The following is a 23850-nucleotide window of genomic DNA, read 5'->3' on the forward strand; positions in this document are numbered from 1 at the left end:
TATTGACACCTGTCTATTTGTTTTGTTTTGTTGCCTGTCTCCCCCTTCTAGACTGTAAGCCCGTTGTTGGGCAGGGACCATCTGTATATGTTGGCGATTTGCACTTCCCAAGCTCTGCACACAGTAAGCGCTCAATAAATATGCTTGAAAGAATGAACGAAAGATAGACAAGATCGCGGTACAGTGAGTAGGTCGGCTTTAGATGAGCAAAATGTGTGGACAGAGTTGTGGTTGGAGGGGGCAAGGTGATTGAATAGCTTTAAAGCCGATGGTGAGGAATTTGTGATCGATGCGGCGTTGGATGGGCAACCCCCGGAGGTTCTTGACGAGGAGGGAAACATGGACTGCCTGATTTAGTAATATCGGTGGTTGGAAGGCAGGCGATGGATTAAAAATTCATACAGCAAATGTGGCACATTTTGGATAATTGCATGTCACAAATGGATCAAACTAGGAAATTGCTGCCTTTCTTGAGTTGTTAATGATTTATCAGATATCATTTTGTGAGCTAAGGTGCAAGAAATCAAAGCGTGATCCAGTTAGAAGGTAATGCCTGTATGTACTAAGTATTTCATGAGACATTTTTAGCATTGAAAGACAGTTTGGACCCTATTTCAAACCGTCTTCATTACAATCGAAGCAATGTTCAAGGAAAAAAGTGCTTTTCCTGCACTAGGGCTGAAGCACCACGCGTTGTGTGGAAAAATGCGTCAGGCTGTTAATCGTCTAATGTAGTTGTCCTCGTTTGAGATAAAATAGATTTTCTAGCTTTTGCCGTCTCTTTGAGAGTAATGCGGGCCAACTCAGAGTTGTGACCTAATTATTGATTACACAAACCCCGAGAGGAGGCGATAATTAAACCAACGTGAGCGGCGAAGCCCAGATCAACTGGTGGTCGTGAACAGATGCAGTTGCCCTGGTCAGACTCCCTTTCCTCGGTGGGAGCGAATTCAGGTCACTCACCTTGGTGGTTGGGCTGCTGAGCATTCAACTGTTGTGACATCAACCCCTCGGGGGAGACTGGAGCACCAGTGCTTGGCACGTAGTAGGTGCTGAACCAGTTCCATTATTATTATTATTACTATTAATAATAATTGGTTGAACACCAGAGGGTTAGATTTACTTGGAAATGAGTCTCTGAAAATTGCACCGTGTTTCAGAGAGGAGAGAAGGAGGCCTGGGACTCAGAAGGACCTGGGTTCTCATCCTGATTCTGCCAATTCCTTGCTGTGTGTCTGTGGGCAAGTCACCTGGCTTCTCTGGGTCTGTTTCCTCACTCGTAAAGTGGGGATACCTGTTCCTCTTCCCGCTTAGACCATGAGCCCCAAGCACGACAGGGACTGTGTCCGTCCTGATTAATTTGCGCCTTAGCACAGTGTTTGACACATAGTAAGCACTTAACAAGCGCTTTTAAAAAATTGGCATTGCTTTCCATTGACAAATCAAAACAGGCTGTCACTGGGGGACTCCCTCCCTCTCCCCCCCTCATCTCTGGGACTTCTTTCACATCACCGAAAGGCGTCTAATGCGTGTTCATTTGGGCCCCTTAAAGGTCCTTTTAGCAGAATGCCGTAAGAGGTTCAAAAAAAGAAATAGATTCCATGGGTAGAATTTAAGAACTTAGCCTTAACCCGATACTCTTGCAAATGAATTTATTAAATGTTATTTACTTACAAAGTCATTGACACCACACTTCCTCACACACACCAAACGATCCATTTACCAAATGCAATTAAAAAGTACATTTTGTTAACCGAGCGGGAGGATATGTTGGGTAGAAGTGGATCTTAGAGGTGTTTTCTTTCTCAGGGACCTGTTTATGGGGGCTGCTGCCCAGGCCAATATTTCTATGATTTTTCTATGCCGTGACTGCCAAAATGAGATGGATTTGAGGCACCTTTTGGCATTTGAAGTCAATCAATCAATCACATTTATTGATTGCTTACTTTATGCCTGGCAGCGTACTCAGCTCTTGGGAGAGTACAACACAGTAACATCACAGACCTTCCCTGCCCACAACAAGCTTACGGTGTAGAGGGAATGGTGATATATATTAAGGGCTTTCTATGTACCAAGAACTGTACTAAGTGCTGGGGTAGTGTCCAGATAATCAGGTCAAGCACAGTCCCTGTCCCCCATTGGGCTCACAGTCTGAAGGGAGAATTGGGTATTAAATCTCCCTTTTACAGAAAAGGAAACTGGAGCGCAGGGAACTGAAGTTGTTTGCCCAAGGTCACACAGCAGTCGGGTGGCAGAGCCGGGATTAGAACCCACAACCTCCGACTCCCAAGCCTATGCTCTTTCCACTAGGCCATGCTACTTCCCAGAATTTGCTGGTAATAAGTAACAGCCATACTATTACTGTATTCATTCATTCAGTCACTTTTATTGAGCACTTACTGTGCGCAGAGCCCTGTATTAAGCACTTGGGAAAGTACAATACAACAATAAACAGTGACATTCCCTGACCACAAATAATAATAATAACAATAATGGCATTTGTTAAGCACTTACTATGTGCAAAGCACTGTTCTAAGCGCTGGGGGGGATACAACATGATCACGTTGTCCCACGTGGGGCTCACAGTCAATCCCCATTTTACAGATGAGGTAACTGAGGCTCAGAGAAGTGAAGCGACTTGCCCAAAGTCACACAGCTGACAATTGGCGGAGTAGGGATTTGAACCCATGACCTCTGACTCCAAAGCCTGGGCTCTTTCCACTGAGCCACGCTGCTTCTCACAGTCTAGAGAGTGGGGGAGATAGGCATCGGTGCAAATAAATAAAATTACAGATACGTACATAAGAGCTTTGGGGCTGGGAGGTCGGGGAGCAAATAGATAAATAAAATTATTAATAATAATGATGGTGTTTGTTAAGCGCTTACTATGTGCCCAGCACTGTTCTCTATATGTTGCCGGTTCTCTTCCCAGGCCCCCGCCCTCCACTTTCCCGCTTTCCGGGCCGTCTTCCTTGACTCCAAAACACCCAGTGCAGGCACCCAACCCCGCATTTTAACGCCCATCTCCCTGAAAGGAGAAACGGCCTCAGAAAAAATGCCATCTCTCTTCCGTTGAGGCGGCTTTATGGCCTATTAGCCGTGTTAGGCACTTAGTCCTCTAATGTGGGTTTGCTCTGGAATGTGTTTTCTGGTCTGGCCATCTATTTGAAAACAATCCGACTCAACGAAGTGTTGGGATCTAATTCCTGATTTCACCTGATGTGCACGAATACACGAATTAGACTAAAATGAACGGTAATAGATTTCTCTCCGTCTCACTCCGTGCTTCGTGGGATAAGGAGGGAGGGATTGTTCTCCTGTCCGCTCATGGGAAAGCAGCACACATTGACATGAGCACTCCTTTCAAGATAGGAGATTCAGAGGAAATAAGCGAGCAGTGTTTGGACCACCTGAGCAATCAAGCCATCAGTGGTATTTGTACAAGCGCTTAGTACAGTGCTCTGCACATAGTAAGCGCTCAATAAATATGATTGATGATGATTTGTGTGGTATTTTAGCACATCACTTCACCTGTGATGTGTCAGCTTTTTTTTTTAATGCCACTGAGGGATGCGGCAGTGGATTAATAGAAATAATAAAGACTATTAAGGAATAAAAGATAGTGGTGTGATATGAAAGAGAAGAGCATCAAGCAGCCAGTGATATGTTTTGAGCACTTAACCTGTGCAGAGCACTGTGTTAAACCAAAGTAGGTTGTGGTAATCCCTGCCCACAAGGAGTTTACAGTACAGATGATGGTGGTCAGAAATTAAAATAAATTACAAACGGATTCGTACATAAGGTTACAATCTCGTAGATTTTAAGCTCCCTGTGGTCAGGAACCACGTCTACTAATCTGTGTTATTGTACGCTCCCCAGTGCCCGATTCAGTTCTCTGTACACAGTAAGCATCCAATAAATGTGATTGATTCAAGTGCTGTGGGAGGGGGGTGAAAATTGAAGTGCTTAAGGATTACAGACCTCAGGGTGGTTGATTGATTATGCGGAGGAGGATGACTGATGATGGAGGAGAAAGTGGAGGTGTTTTATTGTATTTTTTAGCAGTTTAATTGCACCAAATATTTGTTTACTAGAACAACATTAGAGATATACAGAAGGGTTTTGGTCTTAGGTCTTAGTACTAGTCTCTGTAGGCGTAAAATGCTCCCACATCAGCTGTGGAAAGCCTCGTGGGGAAGGGAAACTATCTCCGTTGTTTACGAATAAGATTGGCCAGTGACTCCAAGAGCCTGAGATGAACGCAAACTTAAACAACACGGGAGAATAAAACTCAAGTTTGGAATACGTGAACTTTCATCCGACTCTTTCCCCCAAAACGAGATGGGCTCAGCACATGTAGTCACAGAGCGTGCACGCATTCAGATCCTGCTCGCATCAATCACGGTTTATGGGCTACATTTATTGGAAACATAACTTTGTGAGCGTTACCAGATTTTTACTGTGGTGTGAATATCAATTTACAGCAAAACCGTAAGGAATGGAAGAAATAAACGTGTTAAGTACTGTTCTCAGTATTCCCTCGTGCACGTTCTGTAAAGTGAAGTTTTTACTATTGTGTTGAAATATTTTTCACAATATAGAGCTACGGAGAAACCAGCTAGAGACATTACGAAGTGATTGTATTGTGGTCAGATCGGCAGTGCTGGCTCTTGTCTAAAGTTGGCACTGTCTGATTTGGGACAGTAATTTTGCCGTTGCACATTATGTAGAAAAACAATCAAGGCTGCATGTGATTTATAATCCTTGAAATGCTTTCTGGAGTCTGAAATCTTCCCTTTAGGGTGCTGAATTGGCCACTCGGTGTGTCTTGGTCCCGATGCCCTCTCATCAGTTTGAATTTTTATCAGGATACCTATCTTGGATATTTTTTAGAGAGTTCTTTTCTTGAAAACACGCTGTGATGCAATTAAAATGAAGCATCAAGATAAATTCATTTAATCAGAGAATAGAAAGGACATCAAAAAAGGAGATGCATTTATTCATCCCACTTTCAGATTCCACGAGGTATTAGTCTCATTAAAATTCATATTTTGAAAGGATAAAAGCTTTTCTCAAACAGTTCCTATGCCACCGTTTTTTTCGAAGAAATTATTTTCCAGGCCTTTGTTATTCCGAACAGGGCTCGTTAAATAATGCTAAAAGGACACAAATGTTTTAACGCCGAACACTTTAGCAAACCCAGTTCCTGGAAAAAAAAAATTCATTTGTTCAGTGTGACAGTGGGGCAGCTTCAATATTGAATATGAGAGTTCGTAGCTTAATGGAGTCTATTACTGAGCTGCTGAAATAGAAATATAATTTAGAGGTAAATTCTCTCAATGTGCAGAAATGGAATGAGGCTCGTTACTGTTTCCAATGAGCAGGCGATATAACTTACCGTATAGTGTGGTCTGATAAGTGGGGTAAAGATAACCTAATTTTGGTTCACCTAAAGAGTGGAGAAGGCCCATTCTTCTGGCCCCATCTAATATGGAACCAGAATCTTTGCCTCCCTGTCAATCAGTCGACTAATTAATAGTCATATTAACACTGTGCTTAATTTATTATTAAGCACTTAATGTGGGCAGAGACCCATTCTAAGCGTTGGGAAAAGACAGAGGAGGGCATAGTTTTTTATGTCATTTAAGAGCATACTATGTGGCAGGCACTGTATTAAGCACTCTGGGGTAGATACAAGCTAATTGGGTTGGACACAGTCCCTGTATGTTGCCAACTTGTACTTCCCAAGCACTTAGTACAGTGCTCTGCACACAGTAAGCGCTCAATAAATACGATTGAATGAATGAATGAATGTCCCACAAGGTTGTTTTTTTTTTTTAAAGGCATTTATTAAGCACTTACTATATGCAAAGCACTGTTCTAAGCGCTGGGGAGGATACAAGGTGATCAGGTTGTCCCACAGGCGGGCTCACAGTCTTTATCCCTATTTGACAGATGAGGTAACTGAGGCACAGAGAAGTTAAGTGACTGGCCCAAAGTCACACAGCTGACAATTGGCGGAGCCGGGATTTGAACCCATGACCTCTGACTCCAAAGCCCGGGCTCTTTCCAATGAGCCGCGCTGGTTCACGGTCTTAATCCCCATTTTACAGATGAGGTAATTGAGGCCCAGAGGAGTGAAGTGACCTGCCCAAAGTCACACAACAGACAAGTGGCGGAGCTGGGTTAATAATAGTGGTATTTGTTAAGTGCTTACTGTGTGGTAAGTACTGTTAGAACCCAGATCCTTCTGACTCTCCAGCTCACGCTCTTTCCATTGGGTCACACTGCTTCTCTAAGTATTTATTACAGTATAGAGTTGGAAGACATGACCCCTTCCCTCAAGGAGCCTGCCATCTAGGAAGGTGGACAGAAAAAATAATTCTTGGGGAGAAGAGAATGCCTGAAGGGATAATGTAGATGAACATTGGCTTAAAGACTAAGCTGGGCAAAACTATACATAAAGCGCTTAATGTCTCTCGCCCTCTCTAAACCGTAAGCTCACTGTGGGCAGGGAATGTGTCTACCAACTCCGTTCGTATAAATATGTATATTCATTCATTCATTCAATCGTATTTATTGAGCGCTTAACTGTGCAGAGCACTGTACTGAGCACTTGGAAAGTACAAGTCGGCAACATATAGAGACGGTCCCTACCCAACAACGGGCTCACAGTCTAGAAGGGGATACATATAGATCTATCTATCTATCTATCTATCTATCTATCTATCTATCATCTATATGTATATATATATACATATACATACACACATATATGTATAGCATATATATTCATTCAATCATATTTATTGAGCGCTTACTGTGTGCAGAGCACTGTACTAAGCGCTTGGGAAGTACAAATTGGCAACATATAGAGACAGTCCCTACCCAACAGTGGGCTCACATCCTAGAAATATATATATATATATATGAATTATATATATATATATATATATATATAGCTTACGAGAAGCACCATGGCTTAGTGGAAGGAGCACAGGCTTGGGAGTCAGAGGTCATGGATTCTAATCCCGGCTCTGCCACTTGTCAGCTGTGTGACTTTGGGCGAGTCACTTCACTTCTCAGGGCCTCAGTTACCTCATCTGTAAAATGGAGATTGAGACTGTGAGCCCCACCTGGGACAACCCGGTAACCTTGTATCTGCCCCAGTGCTTAGAACAGTGCTTGGCGCATAGCAAGCGCTTAACAAATACCGTCATTGTTATTATTATTACTCTCCCCAGTGCTTTGTTCAGGGCTCTGCACCTAGTAGGTGCTCAGTAAATGCCATTGGTGACGAAGTGCTACAGATGTCTAAATGTATGCTTGGCTCAGGAGAGGTGGGGTGGTAGTTGGTGAGGGGAATAACCGTGGGAGAAGAAAAATTAATAATAATAATAATAATAATCAGGGAAGAACTCCTGGTGGAGATGCCATCTCAGAAGGAGAGAGCCCAGGATTGGCAAAGTTGAACGGGGAGGGAGTTCTGGACAGAAAGAAGTGCTTTGGGGAATAAAATCACTCTATAAAATCAGGGTTGTATTTGAATAGCGAGTGGAGTAATTGAATCTTCGAACATAAGGAAACGAGGCGCCTGGTTCTCCGGACTTTTGTCAGAGCTATTGAGAATTTTATGACCTGGAGCCGCAGATAATTGCAGCCATTAACAAGAAATCATTTCTGCACAGCCTGAAGAAGTTCAACAGCACAACGTGTTCAGGGTCTACCCTAAACTAGGGCAGCGGAGGAAAAGATCCGGCTGTATGGAGATTTCTGGAAATGAGTCTGGTTTCTCCGTTCCCTTGGAGCTGCCCCTGCCAGTGCAGCCAGGATGAGGGGCTGTGGGTTCTGGAGTTCATTCTGATGTATTTATTGAGTGCTTACTGTGTGCAGAGCACTGTACTAAGCCCTTGGGAAAGTCCAACAGAATAATAAACAGTGACATTCCGTCTACAACGCGCTTACAGTCTAGAATGGGGGAGACAGACAGCGATAGAAATAAATAAAATTACTGTTCGAGGTACTGGGCCCACCTCTGGCATGTCCGGTGGAGCCCCCCTGGAAATGTTCGGGAGAAGACACCGTTATTCCGGTTGGGTTGGTTTAGGAAATACCCCTGGGCCTGGCGATCCACAGATGGCAAATATTTTCACTTCCAGCCAGCACTTGTCAGTCAGAAGGACCTGGGTTCTGATCCTGGCTCTGCCAATTGCTTGCTGTGTGGCCTTGGCCGCATCGCTTAACTTCGCTGTGCCTCAGTTGTCCTGTCCTCTCTCCCACTTGGGTTGTGATCCCCATGTGGGGCAGGGAATGCATCTAACCCTTCATGGTTTTCTTGTAATTTCTTATTTTATGTTTGTCTGACTAGCCTCTTCTGTTAGTCTGTAAGTCCCTTGAAGGCAGGGACGAGGTTAGTGGACCTTCCGGGGACAGTGTGCTGGCACTAGAAGCATATGCGTTCTTATTTTCTCACTCCTCAAGAACCTCCAATGGTTGCCCACCTTTACATTCATTCATTCATTCATTCATTCATTCAATCAATCATATTCAGTGAGCGCTTACTGTGTGCAGAGCACTGTCCTAAGCGCTTGGGAAGTGCAAGTGGGCAACATATAGAGACCGTCCCTACCCAACAACGGGCTCACAGTCTAGAAGGGGGAGACAGACAACAAAACCAAACATGTAGACAGGTGTCAAAATCGTCAGAACAAATAGAATTAAAGCTATATGTACATCGTTAACAAAATAAATAGAATAGTAAATTTGTACAAGTAAAATAGAGTAATAAATCTGTACAAATATACAAGTGCTGTGGGGAGTGGAAGGAGGTAGGGCTGGGGGGCATAGGGAGGAGAAGGAAAAGGGGGCTCAGTCTGGGAAGGCCTCTTGGAGGAGGTGAGCTCTCAGTAGGGCTTTGAAGGGAGGAAGAGAGCTAGCTTGGCGGATGTGTGGAGGGAGAGCGTTCCGGGCCAGGGGAAGGATAATAATAATAATGATGGCATTTATTAAGCGCTTACTGTGTACGAAGCACTGTTCTAAGCGCTGGGGAGGTTACAAGGTGATCAGGTTCTCCCACGGGGGGCTCACAGTCTTCATCCCCATTTTACGGATGAGGTAACTGGGACCCAGAGAAGTTAAGTGACTTGCCTAAGGTCACACAGCTGACAATTGGAGGAGCCGGGATTTGAAACCATGACTTCTGACTCCAAAGCCCGGGCTCTTTCCACTGAGCCACGCTGCCGTGGGCCGGGGGGGGGGTCGGCGGCGGGACAGGCGAGAACAAACTCCTTACCATCAGCTTTGAAACAACCACCTCTCCCCCTCCTAACTTACCTCTCTGATTTCTTACTGCAACCCAGCCCACTCACCTCACTCCTCTAATGGTACTGTACCACGAACTCCTCTATATGTTGCCAATTTGTACTTCCCAAGCGCTTAGTACAGTGCTCTGCACATAGTAAGCGCTCAATAAATACGATTGATGATGATGATGATGATGTCGCCGCCTACCTCTGCCCACATTGGGGCTCTAGTCTGGAAAACCATCCCTCTTCGTGTCCAACAGACGACCCCTCTCCCCACCTTCAGAGCCTTACCGAAGACACAACTCCTCCAAGAGGCCTTCCCTGACTGCACCCTCATTTCCTCTTCCCCCCACTCCCTTCTGCAACCTCCTTGTACTTGGATTTGCACTTTTTATTCACCCTTCCCTCAGCCCCACAGCACTTATGTCCACCTCCGTAATTTATTTATTCATTCATTCATTCATTCAGTCGTATTTATTGAGCGCTTACTGTGTGCAGAGCGCTGGACTAAGCGCTTGGGAAGTACAATTTGGCAACATATAGAGACGGTCCCTACCCAACAGTGGGCTCACAGTCTAGAAGGGGGAGACCTCTATTTATTGATTGATTGGTAGGGACTGTCTCTATATGTTGCCAATTTGTACTTCCCAAGCGCTTAGTACAGTGCTCTGCACACAGTAAGCGCTCAATAAATACGATTGATGATGATGATGATGATTTACGCCAATGTCCGTCTCCCCATCTAGATTGTAAGTTCACTGTGGACAGGGGATGTGTCGACCCATTTTGTTATATTGTACTTTCCCAAGTGCTGAGTACACTGGTCCTCACACCATATGAGGATGAGGATGGAGAAGCAGCGTGGCTTAGTGGAAAGAGCCCGGGCTTGAGAGTCAGAGGTCATGGGTTCTAATCGCAGCTCCACCACTTGTCAGCTGCGTGACTTCGGGCAAGTCACTTAACTTCTCTGTGCCTCAGTTCCCTCATCTGTAAAATGGGGAGTAAGATTGTGAGCCCCAGGTGGGACAACCTGATTACCTTGTATCTACGCCAGTGCTTGGCACATAGTAAGTGCTTAACAAATACCATTGTCATTATTATAATATATTTATATTACATATATTATAATATATTTATATATTATAAATCTATTTATTTTATTTTGGTAGTATGTTTGGTTTTGTTCTCTGTCTCCCCCTTTTAGACTGTGAGCCCACTGTTGGGTAGGGACTGTCTCTATATGTTGCCAATTTGTACTTCCCAAGCACTTAGTACAGTGCTCTGCACACAGTAAGCGCTCAATAAATACGATTGATGATGATGATGATGATTATATGATTGATTAAAGAAGGACCCGTTCGTTGGAATGAATATGGATTCCCCTGTTTTTAGAGCGAGCGGTAAAACTTCTTTTGATGAGGAAGTGTCGCAGGAACATCCCGGCGAGCAGATGTAGACCGACGTCAATTCGCCCGACCCCTGAGAGAGGAGGATAGACTTTTTATTCTTTTTCCTTTGCAATTCCTTTTAGGAAAGCCCAAGAGGAAGACAAGAAGGTGGTTTTAGCAGGGTGTGTCCCTCAAGCCCAGCCACGCCTAGACTACATGAAAGGACTCAGCATTATAGGGGTGAGCTATTCTCCAAGGGGAAATCCTTGGTGTTGAGTTCGTGCTTTCTCCTCTCGCTTCCTCTATTTTCTGTGCCTGTGATGTGACAAGCAGCGTGGCCCAGTGGAAGGAGCCCGGGCTTTGGAGTCAGAGGTCACGGGTTCAAGTCCCGGCTCCGCCAACTGTCAGCTGGGTGACTTGGGGCAAGTCACTTCACTTCTCTGGGCCTCAGTTACCTCATCTGGAAAATGGGGATTTAGACTGTGAGCCCCCTGTGGGACAACCTGTTCACCTTGTAACCTCCCCAGCGCTTAGAACAGTGCTTTGCACATAGTAAGAGCTTTATAAATGCCATCATAATTATTATTATCCTTATTATCCTTATATTATCCTTCCTCTCCCCCTCTCCATCCCCCCATCTTACCTCCTTCCCTTCCCCACAGCACCTGTATATATGTATATATGTTTGTACATATTTATTACTCTATTTATTTTACTTATACATATCTATTCTATTTCTTTTATTTTGTTAGTATGTTTGGTTTTGTTCTCTGTCTTCCCCTTTTAGACTGTGAGCCCACTTTTGGGTAGGGACTGTCTGTATATGTTGCCAACTTGGACTTCCCAAGCGCTTAGTACAGTGCTGTGCACACAGTAAGCACTCAATAAATACGATTGATTGATTGATTGATTATTATTAGCATTTACTTAGGGCCCAAATGAGTTGTGCCCAGGCTGACCAGCCTTTCAAACACCACCTTTCTCCCCTGTAAACTTCCATTCTAAGCCGGCACAATTCCCATTTTATATCGGTAGTCCACAAACATTTAATCTGGAGTTGACTTCACGGTTATAGCAGCTTTTCGTTTTGTGTCGGGCTATTCGGCTTGGTATGTGAAAGAAAAGTCCGGCAGTAAAAAAGAAAATCTCCTCAGAAGGAATTTTTTATTAATGACCGGATTGAGGCATTGCAAATCATTTTTCGGCTTGGCGTAATGGCCCTTTCTCAGGCTGTTCTTGTAATGAACTTGTCCTGGACCTGCGTCCCCTCCCCACCCTCAAATTTAATAATGTTTAAGCAAACAGATACCGCTTTAAATAAACACAATCCTGAATGTTTGGAGGTTTTAATTTGCCTTCACGGTTTCTCTGATTATATATCTTTGTTTCTTCAAGCTCGGGTGAGATGAATATGGGGGTCTCATGAATTATGTCTTTCATTTCAATCCCATTTTCTTGTTTACCTTCCCCATCCCAATGCTGCGGTGACAGCCAGCCTTTAGCCGCACGTCTCTCCATCCAAATCCCCCTGTGTTTTCGTTTTCAACAATATGTTTCTCTTTAGGCGGTTTTGTAATTCAACTTCCACTCAGGATAAAAACCCCAAACCGAAACCACTAACATAGGTGATCTAAGCATGTAAGGCAATGTTACCCAGAAATCCTTGTATGCGTGGCATTCCGTACATTCCGTCGGCCACCCATATTTCCCTGTTTGGTATCGGAAATTCATTCATTCAGTCGTATTTATTGAGCGCTTACTGTGTGCAGAGCAGTGTACTAAGCACTTGGGAAGTACAAGTTGGCAACATATAGAGACGGTCCCTAACCAACAGTGGGCTCACAGTCTAGAAGGGGGAGACAGAGAACAAAACAAAACATATTAACAAAATAAAAGAAATTGAATACAAGACTAATCAGATTGGACACAGTCCCTGTCCTACTTAGGGCTCACAATGGAAAGAACACAAGTCCAGGAGTCAGAGGTGCTGGGTTCTAATCCCGGCTTTACCGCTTCCCTACCCTGTGACCTTGGGCGAGTCACTTGACTTCTCTATGCCTCAGTATCCCCATCTGTAAAATGAGGATGTAATTCCTCAGATTGTGAGCCCCATGCAGGACGCCTAACTCCCCCCGTGGCATCAGCCCATATGCTCTCTCCTTCATCCCTATTCCCAGCACTCGTGTGCTTCTATACACTTTTATTTATTTAGATATTTAGCGTTCATCCTGTTGTTTGTTCAGCTGTTTCGTCCTGATGTTCTTGTATCGCTTCCTTCCCTACCCGTGGCCCTTCTCCAACTTCCACTATCTGCACATAATGTTTGTCAGTCTTCCCCCAATAAACGCTCAACTCCTTGAGGTCAGGGAACAGATGCTCTCCTGCTGTTACCCTCTCTCATGTGCTCAGTATAGTGTCCATTCATTCATTCATTCAATCGTATTTATTGAGCGCTTACCGTGTGCAGAGCACTATACTAAGTGCTTGGGAAGTACAAGTTGGCAACATATAGAGACGGTACCTACCCAACAGTGGGCTCACAGTCTAGAAGGGGGAGACAGACAACAAAACAAAACATATTAACAAAATAAAATAAAGAGAATAAATATGTACAAGTAAAATAGAGTAATAAATGCATACAAACATATATACATATATACAGCTATACTGGACCTAATAGATACTACCGATTAGCTGCGTTAGCACTACTGCCTGTTTCTGGCCCAAAAAAGACTACTTCATTTAGAGCTGGGGCACCTATTCCAGAAAAGGTGTTCTGCTTGAGATCTAGGGTAATTCATTCATTCAGTCGTATTTATTGAGCACTTACTGTGTGCAGAGCACTGTACTAAGCGCCAGATAGAGACAATCCCTACTCAACAACGAGTTCACAGTCTAGGAGGGGGAAGACAGACAACAAAACAAGTAAACAGGCATCAGTATTCATTCATTCATTCAATCGTATTTATTGAGCACTGACTGTGTGCAGAGCACTGGACTAAGCGCTTGGGAAGTACAATTTGGGAACAGATAGAGACAATCCATACTCAACAACGGGCTCATAGTCTAGGAGGGGGGAGACAGACAACAAAACAAGTAGAAAGGCATCAGTACTCATTCATTTATTCACTCGATCGTGTTTATTGAACGTTTACTGTGTGCAGAGCACTGGACTAAGCGCTTGGAAAGTACAATTCGGCAGCATTCATTTGTTCAAGCGTATTTATTGAGCGCTTACTGTGTGCAGAGCACTGGACTAAGCGCTTGGGAAGTACAGGTTGGCAGCGTATAGAGATGGTCCCTACCCAATAACGGGCTCACAGTCTAGAAGGGAGAGACAGACAACAAAACAAAATATGTAGACAGGTGTCAACATCATCAGCACAAATAGAATTAAAGAATCATGTCACGTGCCAGTTTGGTATCAAGCTCCCGTTTATTTAGTAAGGTTGAAACTATTTTCCCCCAAAGAGTAAATTTGTAATCTGGCTTAGGCAAGCATTGCTGCGTAACACATTTTTTATATTCTTGTCCCTGTTTTTTATTCAAGTCATCCAATCGTATTCGTTGAGCACTTACTCTGTCCAGAATGCTTGGGAGAGTATAATAAAACAGAGCTGGTAGACACATTCCCTGTCCACGATGAGCTTATGGTCTAGAGGGGGAGATGGACATTACCGTGAATAAATAAAATTACAGATCTGTACATAAGTGAGCCCACTGTTGGGTAGGGACTGTCTCTATATGTTGCCAATTTGTACTTCCCAAGCGCTTAGTACAGTGCTCTGCACATAGTAAGCGCTCAATAAATACGATTGATGATGATGATAAGTGCTGTGGGGCAGGAAAGAGAGGGATGACACATTCCCTGTCCACAACGAGCTTACGGTCTAGAGGGGGAGATGGACATTACCGTGAATAAATAAAATTACAGATCTGTACATAAGTGCTGTGGGGCTGGAAAGGGGGAGATGGACATTACCGCGAATAAATAAAATTACAGATCTGTACATAAGTGCCGTGGGGCTGGAAAGGGGGGGATGACACATTCCCTGTCCACGACGAGTTTACAGTCTAGAGGGGGAGATGGACATTACCGGGAATAAATGAAATCACAGATCTGTACATAAGTGCTGTGGGGCTGAAAAAAGGGGGATGACACATTCCCTGTCCACGATGAGCTTACGGTCTAGAGGGGGGGGATGGACATTACCGTGAATAAATAAAATTACAGATCTGTACATAAGTGCTGTGGGGCTGGAAAAGGGGGATGACACATTCCCTGTCCACGATGAGCTTACGGTCTAGAGGGGGAGATGGACATTACCGGGAATAAATGAAATCACAGATCTGTACATAAGTGCTGTGGGGCTGGAAAGGGGGAGATGACACATTCCCTGTCCACGACGAGTTTACGGTCTAGAGGGGGAGATGGACATTACTGTGAATAAATAAAATTACAGATCTATACATAAGTGCTGTGGGGCTGGAAAGGTGGGGATGACACATTCCCTGTCCACGACGAGCTTACGGTCTAGAGGGGGAGATGGACATTACCGTGAATAAATAAAATTACAGATCTGTACATAAGTGCTGTGGGGCTGGAAAGGAGGGGATGGCACATTCCCTGTCCACGACGAGCTTACGGTCTAGAGGGGGAGATGGACATTACCGTGAATAAATAAAATTACAGATCTGTACATAAGTGCTGTGGGGCTGGAAAGGGGGAAATGACACATTCCCTGTCCACAACAAGCTTACAGTGTAGAGGGGGAGATGGACATTACTGGGAATAAATAAAATTACAGATCTGTACATAAGTGCTGTGGGGCTGGAAAGGGGGAGATGGACATTACCGTGAATAAATAAAATTACAGATCTGTACATAAGTGCTGTGGGGCTGGAAAGGGGAAGATGACACAAGTAAAGTACATTGCCAGCAAGTTGGCAGATACCGTTCTGGCCCACAGGGAGCTTAAAGTCTAGAATGGGGGAAACATCCTGCAGCTGGAGTCTTAGGTCCTACATTCCACTTACTTAGAAATCTTCAACTATCAAGAGACCCACAGAGTAGCAGCAATTTGTTCACTGTCATTTGCCCCCACGTTGGTAATTTGGTATTGGAAAAGCCCACCAAACTCTTTTTTCTTCATGGTATAGCGCTTACTGTGTGCCAGGCACTGTACTAAGTGCCAGCGGCTTATTTACCAAGTTTATCAGGTTGGACTCAGTCCCCCTACCACAGAGTCACAGAGAAATGAAGTGACTCGCCCAAAGTCATAAAGCAGACAAGTAGCAGAGCTGGGATTAGAACCCAAATCCTATCACTCCCAGGCTCTGTGCTGTTTTCTCTAGGCAACACAGCTTCCCAACTTCCTTGGTAGCACGGCTGCTTATTGTTCGCCACCCCCCAGTATCCAGGTGCACGAAATCTTCAACTACCAGGCGACCCACAAAGTAGCAGCAATTTGATCGCTGTCATTTGCCCCCACGTTGGTAATTTGGTATTGGAAAAGCCCACCAAACTCTTTTTTTCGTCATGGTATAGCGCTTACTGTGTGCCAGGCACTGTACTAAGTGCCAGTGGCTTATTTACCAAGTTTATCAGGTTGGACTCAGTCCCCCTACCACAGTCATAGAGAAATGAAGTGACTCGCCCAAAGTCATAAAGCAGAGAAGTGGCAGAGCTGGGATTAGAACCCAGGCCCTATCTACTCCTAAATTCTGTGCTTTCTCCTCTAGGCAACACAGCTTCCCAAATTCCTTGGTGGCACGGCTGCTTATTGTTCGCCACCCCCCAGTATCCAGGTGCACGAAATCTTCAACTACCAGGCGACCCACAAAGTAGCAGCAATTTGATCGCTGTCATTTGCCCCCACGTTGGTAATTTGGTATTGGAAAAGCCCACCAAACTCTTTTTTTCGTCATGGTATAGCGCTTACTGTGTGCCAGGCACTGTACTAAGTGCCAGCGGCTTATTTACCAAGTTTATCAGGTTGGACTCAGTCCCCCTACCACAGTCATAGAGAAATGAAGTGACTCGCCCAAAGTCATAAAGCAGAGAAGTGGCGGAGCTGGGATTAGAACCCAGGTCCTATCCACTCCTAGGCTCTGTGCTTTTTCCTCTAGGCAACACAGCTTCCCAACTTCCTTGGTGGCGCGGCTGCTTATTGTTCGCCACCCCCCAGTATCCAGGTGCACATTTTCTTTAAAGTGGTGGAGAATAATCGTTCGGTGCAGGTGTTGACTCATCTCAGTGAAACTTGCTGGATCAATTTACTCCAGTTGAAAAATCTTTTCAGATAGGGACGATCAACTCTGTAAAGCCAAGCAGCAGGATGACTTTATTTCACCTGCAAAAGCTTTTATCTGGAGAACTTTGGGTCTAAACCAAATCCACATTCTAAAGGCTGCAGGTCTGTGAATACGGCATTGTTGCTGCTGGAGCTAAAGGGTGAAATCACGAAGGAGAGCAGTTTCTCACCCAACAGGGTATTCACCATGACTTTTAAAAGGTATTCAATGTGCCATTCCCTCTCATCATCATCATCAATCGTATTTATTGAGCGCTTACTATGTGCAGAGCACTGTACTAAGCGCTTGGGAAGTACAAATTGGCAACATATAGAGACGGTCCCTACCCAACAGTGGGCTCACAGTCTAAAAGGGGGAGACAGAGAACAAAACCAAACATACTAACAAAATAAAATAAATAGAATAGATATGTACCTCTCAGTACCTCCCTCTCTCCCAGATTTTGGGGGACTTTTTAAAAACAATTTCATCTGGTCTTCTATTTCGTCTTGCCATGGCTAATAGGGTAGACCTTCTCTCTTGCTTAGGTAGCTGACCAGCTGTCCACGGAGAAGCAGAGTGGCTCATTGGAAAGAGCCCGGGCTTTGGAGTCAGAGGCCATGGGTTCAAATCCCAGCTCTGCCAACTGTCAGCTGTGCGACTTTGGGCAAGTCACTTCACTTCTCTGTGCCTCAGTTACCTCATCTGTAAAATGGGGATGAAGACTGTGAGCCCCCCATGGGACAACCTGATCACCTTGTACACCTGAATATATGTATATATGTTTGTGCATATTTATTACTCTATTTATCTTGCATGTACATATCTATTCTATTTATTTTATTTTGTTAGTATGTTTGGTTGAGCCCGCTGTTGGGTAGGGACTATCTCTATATGTTGCCAGCTTGTACTTCCCAAGTGCTTAGTACAGTGCTCTGCACACAGTAAGCGCTCAATAAATGCGATTGATTGATTGATTTTGTTCTCTGTCTCCCCTTTCTAGACTGTGAGCCCACTGTTGGGTAGGGACTGTCTCTATGTGTTGCCGACTTGTACTTCCCAAGCGCTTAGTACAGTGCTCTGCACACAGTAAGCCCTCAATAAATACGATTGATTGATTGATTGATTGTATCCCCCCCAGCGCTTAGAACAGTGCTTTGCACATAGTAAGCACTTAATAAATGCCATCATTATTATTATTATTATTACTATCCTAACCCTTCCACACTGGTAAGCCCCGGCTCTATTTAGGCCAGAGATGGAAAATGCACCTTTAAGCCCAAAGGGCGCACAGCATGCCCGCTATCGTCTAATCACGGAATAATTTGTCTTCACGGTTGAGAGTAGGACAGTTACTCCCCCTTTTAGACTGTGAGCCCGCTGTTGGGTAGGGACTGTCTCTATGTGTTGCCAATTTGTACTTCCCAAGCGCTTAGTACAGTGCTCTGCACATAGTAAGCGCTCAATAAATATGATTGATTGATTGATTGATTACGGGTAGTACATAAATGATTTCCTAGCGAACAGCCTCTTGGGCAAAAACGGGGTAAGGAGCCAGATTTGTTTTCTCCTAAAGTCCCTGCTGTAGAGTCCGGCGGATATGAGATCTGGCTTTCCAGCCTTGAGAAGCAGTGTGGCATAGTGGGTAGAGTATAGGAGTCAGAAGATCATGGTTTCTAATCCTGGCTCCTTCATTTGCCTGCTGTGTGACCTAGGGCAGGTCACTTCACTTCTCTGTGCCTCAGTGACCTCATCTGTAAAATGGGGGTTGAGAGTGAGCCCCACGTGGGACGGGAACTGTGTCCAACCCAATTTGCTTGTATTCATTCATTCAATCGTATTTATTGAACACTTACTGTGTGCAGAGCACTGTACTAAGTGCTTGAGCACTGTACTAGACTGTGAGCCCGCTGTTGGGTAGGGACCGTCTCTATATGTTACCAACTTGTACTTCCCAAGCACTTAGTACAGTGCTCTGCACACAATAAGTGCTCAATAATTACGATTGAATGAATAATGTACTAAGCGCTTGATCCACCCCAGTGCTTAGTACAGTGCCTCACCCATAGGAAGTGCTTAACACATGCCATAGTTATTATTTACAAAGTCAAGGTCACCTTATCAAGTGAACAGTACCTGGGATTGACATATTAGCTGGTAATAATAGCAGCAATGGAAATATTGAGGGCAGTGCACTGTACCAAGTGCTTGGGAAGTGTGGCTCAGTGGAAAGAGCCTGGGCTTTGGAGTCATGGGTTCAAATCCTGGCTCCGCCACTTGTCAGCTGTGTGACTTTGGGCAAGTCACTTCACTTCTCTGGGCCTCAGTTCCCTCATCTGGAAAATGGGGATTAAGATTGTGAGCCCCACATGGGACAACCTGATCACCTTGTTTCCTCCCCAGCGCTTAGAACAGTGCCTTGCACATAGTAAGCGCTTAACAAATAGCAAAATTATTATTATTATTATTCTCTGGGCCTCAGTTCCCCCTTCTGTAAAATGGGGATTAAGACTGATAGCCCCCCGTGGGACTACCTCATCACCTTGTAACCTCCCCAGCGCTTAGAACAGTGCTTTGCACATAGTAAGCGCTTAATAAATGCCATCATTATTATTATTATTGTTACCCAAGACACAGTCCCTGCCCGCAGAGCTTACTCTCTAATGGAGTAGAGAGAGTACCTCTAATAGGAATCAACTGATTCTCCACACTCCTCAAAAACCAAAGCTGCAAAGGTCTAAATGGAGTCAGGATTAGAACCCGTGACCTTCTGATTCCCAAGCCCGTGCTCTATCCACTGTGCCATGCTGCTGTAAAAGGGCATGACCTCTTTAAACCCAAGGTTATCTTACCAAGCAGACACAATTAATAGACGCACAACCAGCGATTTACCTGAACCTAGCCGGCATTAAGCCGTCCACACAAATCTTTCCCGGGAACTGAGTCGGGGTGGGTAGCGGGAGTTGAATTCCCGCATCACAGATGCCATCCCGGGAAGACGAGAGGAGGACACTTGCATGAATCAAACATAAAAAGGGCAACGGTGGGAAGGCGGAGAATCAAACCCTATAAGAAAGGAAGAGAAATGCAGGCTTGAGTCAAGACCAAACAGCCCCACTGTCTCCAAACCGGTAGCTCGACTCCCCGGTGGAATTCATAAATTGTTTATTTCCCAATCCCTTTTCTCCATAGTAGCGAACCTGCGGCGGGAGTAATACACTCCGCCTCGTGTCTTCTTTATATATTTATCACTAAAAGCCTCAAGGATGAAAGATACTGTTTATTTTATCTGAATTCTAACCCAACAACAAAGCTTTTGTTGACAGAGGGCTATAATTTATAGTATTAATTAAGAACAGCTTTAGTTCCCGAATGAATCGGAGCGTTTCATTCTTTCGGGTGATGTTCTCTTTGTTTTTTTCTTTGAGCACCACTTCAAATTACTCCTCTTTGGATCAAAAGTGGACGTGGAATTTCCCCCCGTCCCGGTTCTTCATCTAAATCGATCCGAGGGTCTTCGCACTCTATTTGTTAATGGTCTTCGCAAGCAAAAAATTCGGTGTCATCTCACTGTTGCAGTCTAGCCGAGTAAATTCTCCATGACAGCAAGAGTCGGGGCCGAGTCCCATCCATTTCTAGGCCTTTTTCATGGCACCAGAGAAGCAGAGTGTAGAGGATGGCCACTTCAAAGAATGCCCTGTACCAAAAGAGCAGAAAAGCAATTAGCGCTAATGAAAATTGTCCAGCCTAACGCCTTCCCACTGACCGTAGACCGCCGTTAAGTACATACTGTTTTGTTTAGGAAGTGGAAAAGAAATGGTGGCGGTAGGGGAGGTTGTCGTTAACTATGTTGCAAAAACAAGCCCCATAATTTAGAGCGCTGACTTGGTGATGAGTTGGATGGGATCTTTCAGGAAAAACAAAAATTGGAGATTTGACCAAAAGGTTATGATTTCCAGGCAGAAAGACGTTTGTCTTCTCTGTGGTTTAATCTCTAGTTTTACATTCTTCCCTGGCCTTTTTTTTTTTTTTTTTTTGAGTATATATACTGGTTTTCTCCTCGGAGCTAAACAAAGCGTGAGTGGTGCATGGGTCAAACAAAGTGCTCTCTGCTTCTGCTTATCTGTTTGTTTTAGTCTGGTATCTCCTTGAAATACCTCTACAACCCCACTGCCCCCTCCTTGTAGTATTTGTTGGGATTTCCTCTGCTGCCCACTCACTACCCTTGATTTTGCGCTCACCACAGCCGAAGGACAAGAGATGTTGGTTGGGCCCTGAAAGAGATTTTTCTCCCTTTGTCCCGTCTGATGAGAGGGACCCGTTCACTTCTGCTTGACCTGCTGGTTGTAGCATTTTCACCTGGTCTGATGTAGGAAGATTGGCTCCTATGGGACAACCTGATGTGAAGATATTTTGCATTTTTATGTGGACTGGGTCATCAAAAGGGGGACAGGAATCGACCAGTAGCTATGATCGGGGGGCGAGGGTGAGGGCTTTTCCAGGGGAAAACTGAGGTTTTCTGCATAGACTCCATCACTGTTTCTCACTTCTTATCGTTTGTGCACATTAGTGTCATCATCAAAACCTGCCTAGCAAGTCTGTGGCACTGTAGTCTTCCAAGTGCTTAGTATACTCTATCAGTGGTATTTATTGAGCTTTTATTACGTGCAGAGCACTGTACTAAGCGCATGGGAGAGTACAATACAACAGAATTAGCAGTCGTGTTCCCGGTACCCACGTCACACCCGGCGTCCTTTGAGAGTTGAAGAGTTTTCAGCCCATCAGGTGCAGTCAGGCTTCTCTTCCAACCTCAGATCGCCTGCTTCCTGCCACCACGCCCGATAATAATAATAATAATGGCATTTATTAAGCACTTACTATGTTCTAAGCGCTGGGGAGGTTGCAAGGTGATCAAGCATCCCTGAAACTCTGGTCGATTTCCACAGTCCAAACTGGACCTCCACGCAGCCAGGTGTTCACACTGCAGTTAAGGGGCAAAAGATAAATAATCTCCCGTTGAAGTTCAGCATAAAATATCGTGACCCATCTTCTATTGAATTTTGAAAGCGTATCCAGAATCGGCGTCTCCGGGGGGACCGTGGTGATAGATGAAAAGCGTTAGTCAAGCAGTCTCGTCTTACCACGTCTTCCCTTGTACTTTTTAGGTTCAGCAGATCGATCGGGTGGTAGAAGTTGTGGAGGAGACGGTTAAAGGTAAGGAGGGTCCAAGCGTCGGTTTGGCTAAACGATGCCGGTCTCCGCTCAGTGGGATTGACGGCGTTTCGGTGGTCTGCGTCTCTGGTGAGACCCACCCTGATGCCGCTGGCTCTAGCCTGCTTCCACGAGGCCCATTTTCCTCAAACCTGCGAAGGGCTTTCGGGCAGTGTAAGACTTTAGCAGTCCCCACCTGCACTGCAGCCAAAGCTGGAGAGCCAACATTCAACTTCTTATTTAATAATAATAATAATATGATGGCATTTATTAAGCGCTTACTATGTGCAGAGCACTGTTCTAAGCGCTGGGGAGGATGCAAGGTGATCAGGTTGTCCCACAGGGGGCTCACAGTCTTAATCCCCATTTTACAGGTGAGGTCACTGAGGCCCAGAGAAGTGAAGTGACTTGCCCAAAGTCACACAGCTGACAAGTGGCGGAGCTGGGATTGGAACCCATGACCTCTGACTCCAAAGCCCGGGCTCTTTCCGCTGAGCCACGCTGCTTCTCTTATTATTAACCGGGAAGTTTCCAGGGAAGTCGCTTGTAACTGGGAAGGCAGGGTGGCTCAGTGAAAAGAGCTCAGGCCTGGGATTCGGAGGACTTGGGTCCTAAGCCCGACTCTCCCGCTTGCCTGTGACCGGGAGCAAATCATTTTACATCTCTGCGCCTGTTACTTCGTCTGTTAAAATGGGGATTAATTCTAGCTCCTTCCTCTTATAACAATAATCGTAATACTAATGATGATGGTATTTAAGCTTTTACTTTGTGCTGTACTAAGCGCTGGGAGGAATACAAGCAAAGTGAGGTGGACACGGTCCCGTCCCATGTGGGGCTCAGTCTCAATCCCCATTTTACAGGTGAGACAGGTGAGGCACAGGGAAGGGAAGTGACTTGCCCATGGTCACACAGCAGGAAAGTGGTGCCAACTTGTACTTCCCAAGGTGTACTTCCCAAGTGCTTAGTACAGTGCTCTGCACACAGTAAGCGCTCAATAAATACCGATTGAATGAATGAATGGATGGTGGAAATCGGGATTAGAACCCAGGACCTTCTGACTCCCAGGCTACGAGCCCCATGTGGACTGTGTCTAACCTGATTGACTTGTATCTTCCCAAGCGCTTAGTACAGTGCTCTGCACACAGTAAACGCTCAATAAGTACAATTGAATGAATGAATAAATCTACCCCAGTGATCAGAATAGTGCCTATCTTTATGGTAAGCACTTAGCAAGTACCATAGTAGTATATATACATATATACCTGTATATATGTATATATGTTTGTACATATTTATTACTCTATTTATTTATTTATTTTACTTGTACATATCTATTCTATTTATTTTATTTTGTTAGTATGTTTGGTTTTGTTCTCTGTCTCCCCCTTTTAGACTGTGAGCCCACTGTTGGGTAGGGACTGTCTCTATATGTTGCCAACTTGTACTTCCCAAGTGCTTAGTACAGTGCTCTGCACACAGTAAGCGCTCAGTAAATACGATTGATTGATAGTAGTAGAAAAAACACGAGTCTGGGAATCAGAAGACTTGGGTTCTAGTCCTTGCTCTGCCCCTGGCCTGCTGTGTGACCTTGGACAAGTCACTTTATCTCCCTCTCCCCCAGTTTCTTCATTTTAGTCGGGCACCTTCCCTCA

At 44.8% G+C, this 23850-nt stretch overlaps 1 protein-coding gene across 1 annotated transcript in view; it reads left to right on the forward strand.

Annotated features, from left to right (window-relative positions):
• CDKAL1 (CDK5 regulatory subunit associated protein 1 like 1) overlaps positions 1-23850 on the forward strand; it is a 340204-nt gene that overhangs the window by 84791 nt on the left and 231563 nt on the right. The window contains exons 6-7 of the mRNA XM_038770667.1: positions 10837-10933; positions 22153-22201. Coding sequence (XP_038626595.1) covers positions 10837-10933; positions 22153-22201 — 146 coding nt within the window. The remainder of the gene's footprint in view (positions 1-10836; positions 10934-22152; positions 22202-23850) is intronic.

Source organism: Tachyglossus aculeatus, chromosome X2 (assembly GCF_015852505.1).
Source record: "Tachyglossus aculeatus isolate mTacAcu1 chromosome X2, mTacAcu1.pri, whole genome shotgun sequence".
NCBI classification, from domain to species: domain Eukaryota; kingdom Metazoa; phylum Chordata; class Mammalia; order Monotremata; family Tachyglossidae; genus Tachyglossus; species Tachyglossus aculeatus.